The sequence below is a fragment of the Dermacentor silvarum genome, chromosome 6 (genome assembly GCF_013339745.2).
Source record: "Dermacentor silvarum isolate Dsil-2018 chromosome 6, BIME_Dsil_1.4, whole genome shotgun sequence".
NCBI classification, from domain to species: domain Eukaryota; kingdom Metazoa; phylum Arthropoda; class Arachnida; order Ixodida; family Ixodidae; genus Dermacentor; species Dermacentor silvarum.
Window position 1 is genome coordinate 178,898,251 of NC_051159.1, and position 13,163 is coordinate 178,911,413.

General features: G+C 45.1%; 2 protein-coding genes across 5 annotated transcripts in view; one reads left to right on the plus strand and one right to left on the minus strand.

Annotated features, from left to right (window-relative positions):
* The window catches only part of LOC119456465 (protein turtle-like), a 79,726-nt gene extending 75,238 nt beyond the window's left edge, over positions 1-4,488 (minus strand). For all 4 annotated transcript variants that reach the window (XM_037718275.2, XM_037718274.2, XM_037718273.2 and 1 more), the window contains exon 1: positions 4,280-4,488. In XM_037718275.2, the coding sequence (XP_037574203.1) occupies positions 4,280-4,343 (64 nt within the window). In that variant the 5' untranslated portion in view covers positions 4,344-4,488. The remainder of the gene's footprint in view (positions 1-4,279) is intronic.
* LOC119456469 (ubiquitin-60S ribosomal protein L40) overlaps positions 1-13,163 on the plus strand; it is a 578,246-nt gene that overhangs the window by 546,162 nt on the left and 18,921 nt on the right. The window lies entirely within an intron of this gene.

Below are 13,163 nucleotides of genomic sequence, written 5' to 3' on the forward strand. Positions count from 1 at the left end.
TTCGGTCTGTGCTCACCCAAAAATAAACGGCAGCTCGAGGGCTTTGTGTTTGAGTTTCCGCGTAGCGGAATTATGTTTTCTCAGGTTTTCAAATTGCAATCCGATGCTATAATGTCTGCAGGTTGCGTGTGTGTCGTATTCTACAAATTTCCTGACGCATTTTACTTTGAGAAATGCAATTAGTTCAATATCGCACTTGCGCTAGGCGGATGGTCTAGAAAAATGAGGATGTATTCGGCGCTTCCACACAGGTGAGTGCGCGCGTGACGAACGTGTGCACACGATGTATCTGTCGCACAGCCTGTGCTGCGACCGCAATCGACATTATAGCAAACACTGTCAAAAAGAAAATCAGTGCCATTCCACTCTGTGAAGGTGGATGACCAGCGAAGCTGTGTATGTGGTGATTGGCCGTTGCTCCAGTGAAACGTTCCAAGGTTTCGGGATCGGGGCCACATGGACGGTTCGCATTTCTCCTCCTCTGAGATTGTGCAGTTAATTGTGTTGCGCTACTACACAATTCAGTTCACTGCTACTCAATGCACCAAATTCTTAGAACATTTAGATATATTTTACTAGTTTGGTGTGCTTGAGGACTAAGACTGACTGTCCTGTTTTGCTCTTTCATCAATTTCATCAATCAAATTCCATCAATCTATCTTTAATAACAGGATCAAAGCTATCAGAGGGCAAATCACTGCATAATCTGAGATTAAGCATAAGTGATGCTCATGCAACAAATATTATCTGTTCATTTATTCAGACCATTTTACAGGCACTGGGATTTCTTTGGAGAAACTGACATCTGCCTAAGGGCTCCAAATATCTCCTTAAAAATTTCAACCATACACAATACAATAATAGTAATGAAAATATTCTGTTATTCAGAATTAAGGTAACACTGCTGCTGAAACAGGCATTGTACACTGAACAAATAAACATTCAAAGCCCCCCCGCCCATAAAGTTATCTTTGTAGTAATTCGAAACCTTTCAGGCTATTGGATGCCTTTTGAAGACTACATTCGTGGATGTCAAGCAGTGAAGACACCTTCCAAGGAAAGAGTTAGCTGCACTTAGGTGGCTGTACTGACGATTCAGTGCTACGTAGACACCTAAAGGAAATAAAGTGAGAGCCTGCTTTGTTCTTCCCTATAAAATCAGCTACAAAGAGAAGACACTTAGTTCCTTTCAACTTCTAATTCCTGAACCCATGCTTGGCCTTTAATAATATGATTACACTGAATTAGAAATTAAAGAAATTCATTTATCTTTTGACTGCGTCGAATGATACACCTCTTTAGTTATCATCACTATTGGCCAGCTAGTGATAAGAATTAAATAAAGTTGATTGAAATAATGTGTGTTAAAGCCAACGCAGATTTTCAGCCTGGGCTTTACTATCAGTGGATGTGGCCATGCGCAGCTGCGCTTTTCGATGGCGTGTTGCGTTGCCCCATTTGCTCTTTATCTTACGTACTTCAATTATATTGAAATAACAAAAGTTAAATTGTTTCTTTGCATTTATTACATTTCGTCTTCTGATGCATTCTTTCCATCATTTGGCATCGTTTCAAAAATGCATGAGTTATGCAGCTTTTATCTTGCCATCGATCTCCACCATTTGTGCACATCAGTGTGCTTATGCGCTAAGTAAATGCCATTAGTCCAATATTGAAGTATTGTAAGGAGTTCACATAAAATTTCTGCATTACCCCATGGCACATCGCGCGCAACCTAATCTTGGAGGCCACAATTACACAATATGATCCCATCATTGATGACTATACTTTATTGACATCAAAAAAAATATTTACAGTGTAAAAATTATAACTGTATGAGAATTTTAAACTAGCTTAATGTATTTAAACAATAGATTTGGTTATTTTGTTAACATAATTTGTTGTCCGTGCTTCCTTGAGACATGAGCAATATTGAAAATCATTATTCGCATATTGAGAACAAAATTAAGTACAAGACCTGTTGTTTTTCCTCTCTCTCTCTCTCTCTCTCTCTCTATATATATATATATATATATATATATATATATATATATATTTTTTTGTCATGTACGGCAATATGTAATTCTCAGTGCCTCTAAAACCTCAAGGACAATCTGAATGTCATGTTATAATGCTTTCACTCAAACTTTCAAGCAAATACATCAAATTTCATCTAAAATAAGGTCAAAGTACTGCTAATAGTGCCATACAAGCCACCAAAGTTCTGATCAACTGTGATTTACTTATTCATTAACACTTATAGCACAGAATATTTGTAGGCATCAGTACATTGAAGATTCCTTTGAAAAGACCTTATTCCTCTTCGTTTTTTAAATCCTCCGATGCTTTGCTGTGAAATATAGAAATTAACTGTTGAAGAAGAAACATGCAGTTAATTCCAACCAGTGATGCGAACTGGCTTATTTGCACACCACTGCAGAAACTGGGTTTATCCTTGTCATCTGTGTCTTGTTCCATTGCAAGCACATATATGCATGTATGCGACAATAATTAACATGATTCAATTACACATCTATGTAACAGATACAAATTTAGTGCTGCATAAGGTAATTATGCACTATAAAAAGACATTTGCCGCGTGAACATAACCACTTCCAGTTTGTTGATTTTTTCTCTAACTAAAGCGCAAAAAAATTATATTTATTTATGTATTTTTATTGGGCGAGTGAGAAGTGAACACAAATTGATGATCGCCGGGGCACGAAAATACTCCGCTCCCCTCGTGTGCATTGGCAAGTGCGTGTTATACTTATGCCGAACGTTTCAAAGCCTCGGAGAAAACGGAAGACAGCGAATTGCACGCCTAATGCGAGGACCGGCGCACGGGAAACGTAGTCCACGTACGCGCACAGGCGGCCTTATTCGTATACGGCTCTCGCAGATCGATCGATACACGCAGTCAAAATATAATCTCCCGACAGACGCAGAATCCGACATGCCCGAGCCGTCTTCCCGCGGATTGTACGCAAATGGCATGCTGCGGCGACTAGGAACATAAGGTGCCGGGATCTAGGATGCGACATATTAAATTTGGAACCTGCGTACCCAACTATATCAGACATCGGGCACGAGCCGATCTTTTCCGCGCACTGAGGTTGCGCGTGGGAGGGTACGGACAATACGAGCAGCACATCTACGCGGGCGTCGGATGTCGGGCGTAGTCTCGCGGACAGCGTCGGGCGAGGAGGTACGGCTTCGCGCGATACCCGAGCCAGCGCGATATCGGCGCACACTCGAATAGCGCATCGCGCGGCCGCAACTGCGGGCGTCGATCCGCCGCGCGCGCTTCCTCCAGCAGCACTGCATCGGATGCGGCATCGCACGCACGTTTGGCCTCACAGCGTGCGCCAACGCGCGCCGCCACCGCTCGACGATAAACCACGCCTCGCTCCTGCGGACGCGCGCAATCATTTCTTCGTGGCAGCAACTTTTCCCGTCAGAATGATGTGCGAAACTGAGAGCAGTCACTGGATTGTGGGCATCGTACACACTACTCAATGCGCGTGTCGTGAAAAGTGGCACCCGCCCTTTCCCTCTCATGGATGGCGCCGACGCTCGATCGGCCAAACATACGCGACCGCGCGGGTCCGACCATTGCACCGCCGCGCTTTCGATCTTGTTCCGAGGGCGATATTCTCTCGTTCAGGGTGACCCGCGAGCGCAATTATTGCCTTGCAACGGTTAAATCAATTGTTTTCTTTTTCTTTTTTTCGTGTTTAAAAACAACTTTATGGAGTTGAAGAGAACAGCATGATCATGCGGGCACATCGTTTTTTGCGATCGTGTATAGCGGTGAAGCGCGCTTGACGCTGCCGCAATCTCCGCGATAGCGCCAGAGTTCGTGCGGGGCAAAGCCGTGCAGTAAGCGCGACGAGGCGAAGAGCAGAAGTGAACGTCCCTTGCGTAGGTAGCGACGATCTAGCGGTCAGCGCCGTTTTGATAGCCGAAGCTGTAGGACCAGCAGCGTCCAGTGGAGAAACAGGTTCGAAAGGAGACGAGCGCGCGTCCCCGCCCCCGTGGAGAAAACACACCGAAACCACACGCAGCAGCCCCGCGGTTATTCAGCCCCGAACGGCTCTCGACGACGCCTGCCTCTATTTCGCCCAGGGCTCTACGGAGCCGCGTCCGTGCGCGACGGAGCCCAGATGACCAAGAGCGCGGTTCTGATCGCGAGGTGTGCGCCCAGCGCCGCGGGTAGGCTTAGCGCGCTGACCGGCCATCAAGATGTGACAGGCGAGAGCGAGCGTCGCGGCCTTACCTGACTGGGGGCTCCGTAGGCAGAGGAGAAGAGCCACTAGTAGGCATGGTTGCTTCACAATCATCTCATCTGGATTGTTGGACCGTAGACGAACGTTCTTCGTGCGTATTCCAGTGGGAAAGAAATCGCGCTACGCGCAGCCTTTTTCCAGAGACAACACGAGTCGCATTTTCAACATTTTGCCGGGAGACTCTCGACGGAGTCCACAAACCGCAACGCTTCCTCGACAGCCAATCGCGGCGCGCTTAACAGGAGAAGCTACGAGTCGGCGCGCGGACCAATGGGAGTGCGGCTACCATCCCGGCCGCCCGCGCGACTGCGCTAGCGCTGGCGGAGTACGGGTGAAAAACACAGGTTTCGGTTGTCGTTTTTGGTGGTTCGTTTTGTTATTTCACACGCTGCTCAAGCATTAGCATGCTCCTGCATGGGATAGTTTGAAGTTCGGCACTTTTGATGGGACCGGCGTACCTCCAAGCGACAAACCAAAATGATCGCCGACGGGTCGTAGCACTCTTGGCATATCTGCTGCACCTGCGATGTGTTTGCTTTCGCTTTTCCTGATTTTTGAGTGTCCAAGTCTTTGATCTGGCGTGAATCCGTAACTTCACTAGCACGATTGCTCTTTTTTATTTGCTTTGCACCCCAGTGAAAGTAGCCTTCCTCTACGTGTACGGAAAGATCACAGACCGCCCTCGAAGAGAGGAGGCATGTTTTCCACGTAGCATGCTTACCCGCACGACACCGGCGCGACAATCAAATTGGAGCTCCACGCTTTCGTTCGTCACAAAAACAAACATTACCTTCTCGTGTACGTTCGCGGTGAAAAACTGTGCCCAGTTGCACCACATATTTTAATTATTGCTTTCATTTTGTCGAATCTAAAGAATTACCTTTGATAACTTTTTGTGCGCCGAGAGGAATACTCGCGCCACATGCACTTTCAGTGTTTCAAGTGGTCTGTATTTCGAAGACGCTGCTATAGTACTGTTGCCGATATATCCATTTTTGTTTTTTTTTCCTTCGTAGCAGCTGTTGCCGCTGAGTTTGAATTGCTTTTTTTTTTGTTCATTGTTGCGTTTATCATTTTAGTTTTTTCAACTTTGCCATTGTTACTCCCTTGCTTTTATAGTGTATCTTGTCAATCTTTTGGGTTCATTCGCATCTTTCTGCACTAATCGCTGTTTTACTTTGTTAAGGTGTTATTGTATTTTAATTTTTATGTATGTATTTATTGTACTGCCCCCTTACAAAATGCCCCACGAGGGCTCTGTAAGGCACTTATAAATAAATAAATAAATAAATAAATAAATAAATAAATAAATAAATAAATAAATAAATAAATAAATAAATAAATAAATAAATAAATAAATAAATAAATAAATAAATAAATAAATAAATAAATAAATAAATAAATAAATAAATAAATAAATAAATAAATAAACATTAAGCTAGTGAGAAAGAAGTATCATTTTTTAGACAACACCCGTCCGGAGGGCAGCAGCTAGAACCAATACCTGTGAAGAGAAATAGAATACGGAGATGCTCGAAGGCAGGGACGTCAACAGGAAAAGCGCCCAGTTGGCTACCCTACGCAAGGAAAGGAGTTAAAAGCCACATATGCGCACCAGCTTGTATTGTGAAGCAGATTTTCTATTATGAATCTATTTCTCTTTCTCTCTCTCTCTCTTATAATGTGCCTTCTGGAAGGCACGTACATCCCCGACCTTCAACCGCCCTTCTCGACCCTCACTCCAAATCAACCGAAATGCACGCATTCACCGCTGAATCTGCAGCATGTTATAAAATTCCCCTCCTGCTTGGGCCAAGTGTTGTCTGTAGCATAAATAAATAACAATTAAAAAAAAAAAAACAGAATGGAGGTGCGCCAGCCTGGCACGTTGGAGCACCCGCCGCAGATTTCTCACTACGTATGCCAGTGGGAAAACTGCGGTGTCTCCGAACACGTGCTTTCCGTTTCCTTGCTGCCTATCTGCTCTGGCATAGGCTCGCTAACCGGGCGCAATATCGGGATCAGCCGTAAGCGGTGCTCTTTTCCGACGTCTTTTCTGTTAAAGATTAGCGGTAAATGCATCGGCGATCTCGACGTTGCCGGTTTAGAACGAAGTGTGCCAAACAAAAAAATGGTGTCGGAAGGAAGGCCCCTCTTTTCTTCAATTGCAGGATGTTGAAAAAAAAGTCACGAGGCCGAGTGTGTGTAGTACGATAGGCGGACCGAAATGCACCACACATTCTGCTGCTGGTGAAGTCACTCGCGCAACCATAAACGTACACAAATTTCGTATGCTTATATGGGCGAAGTTTTAGGATATATGTCTCAGCTGCCGGATAAACACACTTCTTCTTCTCTCGCTTCCATTTTCACCTTGCGTTAGGACGACATACGGCGATCAAGTGCCCTGTCCACTGTACGTGTACACACACGCCATTATAATATTATCACCGAGGCAGCACGAATCACCACCGACTTACGCAGACTACTTTATTCTTCCCGGGTGCATGATATATTGGCCCACTGTTCACTTTCCGATCTCGTATACGCATTGCCCTGCGATTTGCGAGGAGAACAATGCAAGCTGCATCACTACTCGGCGATATATATCAAGCCCGCCCAAAGGTATAATTAATAAAGTTATGCCACATCGTTCCAAGGCGGTTTAGCAGCAATGTTTGTGGAGTGTGGAAAGTGAAGTTTTAGAGGCGGCTTGTGCACTGTTGTCGCTAAAGCTCGGCTCCCTGCCGTGACACGCACCCGCACGCCACTTTCTCAGCAGGAAAAACTGCAGCGCGCTGTCACTGGCGGGGGAGAGGGAGGGGGGGGGGGGGGGGGGGGGACGAGAAAAAAAAATAACAAGGAAAAAAAAAAAAAAAAACGAAGCTGTCGGTTCTCGTGCACTTTCCCCGTCGTCTTGATGTCGTGGCGGCCCGATGCACCAAAACTTCCGGCAGTGCGCACGAGCACGCGCTCGCCTATACTGTATATCTTCAGTTGCACACCCTGCAGATAAAACTGTGCACGCGTACGGATCGTGCTTCAGCTAACATGCTTGCCGGCCTGTTCCATGGCTGTTTTATCGTGATCCGCGCTGTTTTCGTTCATTGACAAATGCCGCACACATTCGGTCGGTTTAAGTTCGGAAGTGAGCCTAACTTGAATATTCCTGCATAACGCACAGTCGCGTTCAATATGAGAGAGAGAGGGAGGGAAGGAGAACGCGTTCAATATGAGCTGTGCGACACGGTGCCCGTGGTCGACGAAGGGGCCCCAACACTAATGGGCTGTATCCAATACAAGTCCCTAGATAAAAAACTTATTCAAGACTGCCCGGCAGCGCTGAAATACTGAAAAAATTGAGAATTAAACACCGTTACAATTACTGAATGGTATTCCCCACCCAGACGACAGAAAACATCCCGTGGATGTCCTGGAAAGATCCGAACGTCCTAGCTTTTTATGGGACGTACTAAGGACGTCCATAGCACCATGCCCGCGATGAATTTTAAACACAACATCTACTGCTGGACTTATTGCGAACCTATAGTATCCGAGCAACATCCTCAGCAGGATGTTATCAGGACGTTGCTTCTATAAGGTGTGTTCATTTGGAAGCTTAATTCATTCATGCTTGCCCGAACGAAATTGAGTATAACCAAAAACGAAATACAAATGGCAAACGGCAAAGAAAGTGTATTAGTAGAGTGTTTTGTTTTAAACATTATTATTATTATTATTATTATTATTATTATTATTATTATTATTATTATTATTATTATTATTATTATTATTATTATTATTATTATTATTATTATTATTTCTCGTGATGTCCAAAGTGCACCTTCCATCGATGGTTCTCTTGAAGAAACAAAGGCAGATCTCAAAGGATATGCCATTGTAAGTGCATAGGTGGTGCTGCACCTGAGGTAGTTCGTTTGATACCGAACTGCTTTTTAATGGTGGCAATTTCTGATATTTCAGAGCACGTGAAATCGCACAATGTCAAAACGGAGACCTACAACACGGATTCTCATATCAAAGGTGCGTCATGCATATATTAACCCAATTTGTAAATAATGAACTGCCCTCTAATTACAGTGTCAAACAGTAGTGCCTTGGAACACGTCCTGACATTATCCTAAACTGGTCCTCCAATTATGTATACCTGCTATGTTCTCACTAATCATGAGAAGGAAATTCACAGAACAATAAAAATGGGTTGGAATGCATATACGGCAGGCATTGAGAAATCCTGACTGGGAACTTATCTGTCGTTGAAAAGAAAAGTGTACAATCATGCATTGCATTCTACCCGTGCTAACATATGGGTCAGAAACTTTGAGTAAAGGAACTCGAGAACAAGTTAAGGACCGCACAAAGAGCGATGGAACGAGAAATGTTAGGCGTATACCGTTAAGAGACATGAAGAGAACGGTGTGTCAGACAGCAAACGGGTATATAGCGGATATTCTAGTTGACATTAAGAGAAAGAAATGGAGCTGGGCAGGCCATGTAATGCGTAGGGCAGATAACCGGTTGAACATTAGAGTTACAGAATGGGTGCCAAGAGAAGGGAAGCGCAGTCGAGGACGGCAGAAAACTAGGTGGGGTGATGAAATGAGGAAATTTGCCGGTGGAAATTGGAATCAGCTAGCGCAAGAGAGGGGTAATCGGAGATCGCAGGGAGAGGCCTTCGTCCTGCAGTGGACATAAAAATAGACTGATGATGATGATGTTCTCAGCATCTATACTTGAGACCGACAAATGGCCCTGATCAGGTACCTTTTAGGATTAGTGCAGGACATGTATACCCTCACGATGTACGAACGTCCTGACGCCGACATCCCAGAGACTTACTGAGGATGCATATGCGTTGTCTGGGCAGTGAAAAACACTTCGTCCATATAGGACATCCGAATCATGTCCCAACGTCCATGCACCATTTCGGATACTACTAGGACTTCCGCTAAACGTCGACCCAGTTTCTAATGTCCTATTACGGATGTCCCAAGGATATCGCACATAATCTGTCTCGGATATTCTACCATGGATGTCCAAAGATTATCCCACATGGGCCTTCTTTGACATACACGTGAATATTTGCCTTCCAATCGAGGCTTTGTCCTTGAGTTTCCTCGTAAAAGAATTATGTTTTCCCGCATATTCGAGTTACAATTACGAAGCTATCATGTCTGCAGCTCGTGTGTACGTCGTATTTTACCAATTCTTGGTGCAAACTAATTTGAAAATTTCAATTACTTCAATAAGGCACTTGCGCTTGGCAGAAGGCCTATGCGAATGAGTATGCTGCACATCCGCACACGGGCGTAACGTGCGCTCAGGATGTGCGGGCGTTCTGCCCGTTGCATCTGTCACACAGCGTGTGCTGCGACCGTAATCGACATTATGGCACACACTGTGCAAAAGACCCTGGCATATGCCCGTAAAATGTCCGCAGGACACGGAAAGTGCGGCCAAACGGTCAAGTGACAGACGTCCACTGGCACATATTCGACACATGCCTAGGATATCCTCATTGTTGTCACAGGGTATTCAGCCGATTTTTTGTATGTCGGTGCCGCCGTACAGTTTTGGAGCCCTTTCGGCCACCATGGTTCTGCTCATAGTGCCAACGAATCGGACACCGGAAGACTTACAGACGCCTGGTTTCGTGGTATAATCTCGGAATACTCCCTTATTATTCATAAATATGTATTCGTGAAGTTAAATGGTGCTGTTTTGATTGAAAAGGGAAGTTTTGCGCCGTTGGTGTTCTACGTATGGTTGCGCCGTAATACAACATGCAGCGGCGGCTCCCTGTGAAAGCGGGGGTGTCAGCGCATATCCGCGTTCTGCAGCCGTCATGCTTGGGCCGAGCGAGCCCCATCGGAGAGGCCCCATGGGCGCGTGCCGCACCTGCCCGCGGGGCGGACATGATATGCACCCAGCACCCCGGAGCTGTGGGGCCTCGTCCTGCCGCAGCGTGACGTGTGGTCCCCCCTTCTCTACGCAGGGAGGTTCCGCGGTGCCGCCGCCGCCGCCGCTGCTGCGAAAGCGTCGCGTATACGCCGGTCTCGCTCGGGTCGCGACTTTCGAGTTTGCAACGACACGGGAAGGAAGTCCGACGACAGGTCGGTCCCCGCTCATTGTTGACACACACAGCGACCGAGGACAAAGAGGCGGAAGGAGCTCGGGACAAGGGCACGCTGAATCACGGCTGCTCATAATTAGCAAGAGGAATATCAGACAAGGCAACCAAGAAATAAGCAAATTAAACACGCAGAAAAAGAAAATACATCCTTCAGTATGCGCGCATAGAATAAAGCACCGTATAGAACTTGAAAACGATCGCTTTTCTCTCCATATATATACATGTATATATATATATATATATATATATATATATATATATATATATACAGGGTGTCCCAGCTATCATGCACGATTAAAAAAAAAAAAGAGGAACGGCGTTACGCGAAGCAAACTTAGTGCGTATTGTTTCCAGTACAGCGGAGTATCCGCCAGTAATTTTTTCTTTACTAAGATTTAATTAGGTAATTGTAATTAATTATCTAACTCGAGAAGTACTGTCCTAATTATCAAAGTGTCAAAGAAAGTTATAGAGCAACATGAAAAACTACCGATCTGTTGCTCAATACGTGCTACATAAAATGCGTTTTTCCGAGTGTGAAAGAAGCCCGCGAATACGCGCAGAATTGCCGCGCGACTGGCCGCTCGAGGCACTTTGCGTGAATTTACGGGCTTCTTTTACGCTCGGACAAACAGTTTTATGTAGCACGTATTGAGCAACAGAAAGCTGTATCGGTAGTTTTTCATGTTGCTCTACAACTTTCTCTTTGACATTTGATAATTAGGACAGTATTTCTCGAGTTAGATAATTAATTACAATTAGCTAATCAAATTTCAGTAGCGAAAAAGTTACTGGCGGCAACTCCACTGTACTGGAAACAATACGCACTAGGTTTGCTTCGCGTAAGGCCGTTCCTCTTTTTTTAAATCGTGCTGCATGATAGCTGGGACACCCTGTATATACAGTGTGTCCCAGCTATCTGTATATACAGTGTGTCCCAACTATCATGCACCAAACTTTACGTGCTACATAACAGTGTTTTTCCGAGCGTGAAAGAAGCCCCCTAATTCACGCATAATTGCCGCGCGAGTGCCTCGAGCGGCCAGACACTGGCATTATTTTTGCATTTCGACCCCATCGGAATTAATGCGGTCACAAAACCCGGAAACCGAACCCATGACCACGCACGTACACAGCAGCAGGCCGCCACGGCCATCTGAAACACCGCCTAGGGTTTCAGTTCCTCCTGTGTACTAAATACATGCTGATGCCATATTTCACTGTTCTGAAAAAATCGGATTGAGCAAGTACCTAGCTCAGAAGAAGACCCTTTTGCTTCACTCGGTTTTGATCCGTCCACTGCTCTTGTCTCTTCTTTCTGCTTGTGCTGGCAACAGCATGATCAGTACGAGACAGGCGCCATTTACGGAACATTTCGCGCGCATGTAGACTGCAACAGCTTCTATGCGTTTGCCTGGCATGTGTGGACGGCATACGTGGGTCGTGCACATCGGGAGGAGTGTGAGAAGGGCTGTCTGTGCAAACGCGACGGCCGAGCGGCGTCCCCCCGCCGATGTTCTCACGGGCCACTGCGTGGGAAACGCAAGGCGATGCATCTGCGCCACGGCACAGGCTCAACCTTGGCAATGCTATACTCGGGCGACCTGTTCGGTCCTCGTAACGACGAAAGGATGCACTCGCGGGAGGTCTCCGCTCAACTACATAGTTGTTTTTTCTCCTTTGTTACAAGCTTTTCAGTAGAGGCGCTCCAATTAATAGCGAAATTTTCGAACAAAACGATTATTAAAAAGAAAAAAAAAGTGTATTAAACAAAATATAATGACAAATGCTTTACAGCTTCTAAATGCAGGAAAAGAAACACGTAAACAAAAAAAGTTTATTTTTATCAATACAAGGCAATATTTGTAAGTCAGTTCAACTGGGCAGTTTATAAATGAGTTCACTATACTGTTGCCCTGCTGGTTTACCATATGAAAGCGGTAAGTTGACCATACGTATGCTTGCGCCATTTCAAAAAGGGCAGAGGTGTATTTCGGGCGTATACGCCCGAAATACACCTCTGCCTGATATTCGAAACAGTATACCGTTTCGAATATCAATATTCTTAGATCGGATACTTCTATCCTTATCTAAAGTTGCGAGTATATACTCGATCACGCCACCCCTTTCTTTATCATAATATCCCCCAATAAAAGTTTTTGCTCTCACTATCGTCATAAAACGTGTGTGTCGGTGTGCGTATCACCAAAGCACCAACAAGGTATGACAAAATGTACATCAATTATAAAAAAAATGAATAGTAATAAAGAAGAAACCAAATAACCATAGTAGACAATGTGCAAACGGGCGTTGAAAAACTGCGCTGTTGCAAAGTTCGTGCCCGCTTCGCGCCTTGATCAGCACACGAGTTTCGCCTCTATTGGGGCACCAAGGACAAAAGTTCACGCTCGAACCTTGTGCCATTGTTTGCACCTTCACCTTTTTAAGTGCGAAGCACTTTAGGGGGCCGGGCTGTCGGCGTCGGTCGCGTGATCCCGCTCAAAAACAAGTGCTCAAAACATGGTCAGAACAAATGCAGAATTGATTAAAACCGGTTCAAAATAAACTAACATGATTCAGGATATTTTAAAAAACAAGAATAATCAAGCAGTAAGCGCATTTATTAACAGAAATTCGTTAAAATCGCTTCTAATTATCATGAGCAAAGGCTTTGGCTCCATGTGTTTGTGGCGGTTTCCCCTCAGTTGTGCCTTAGCACA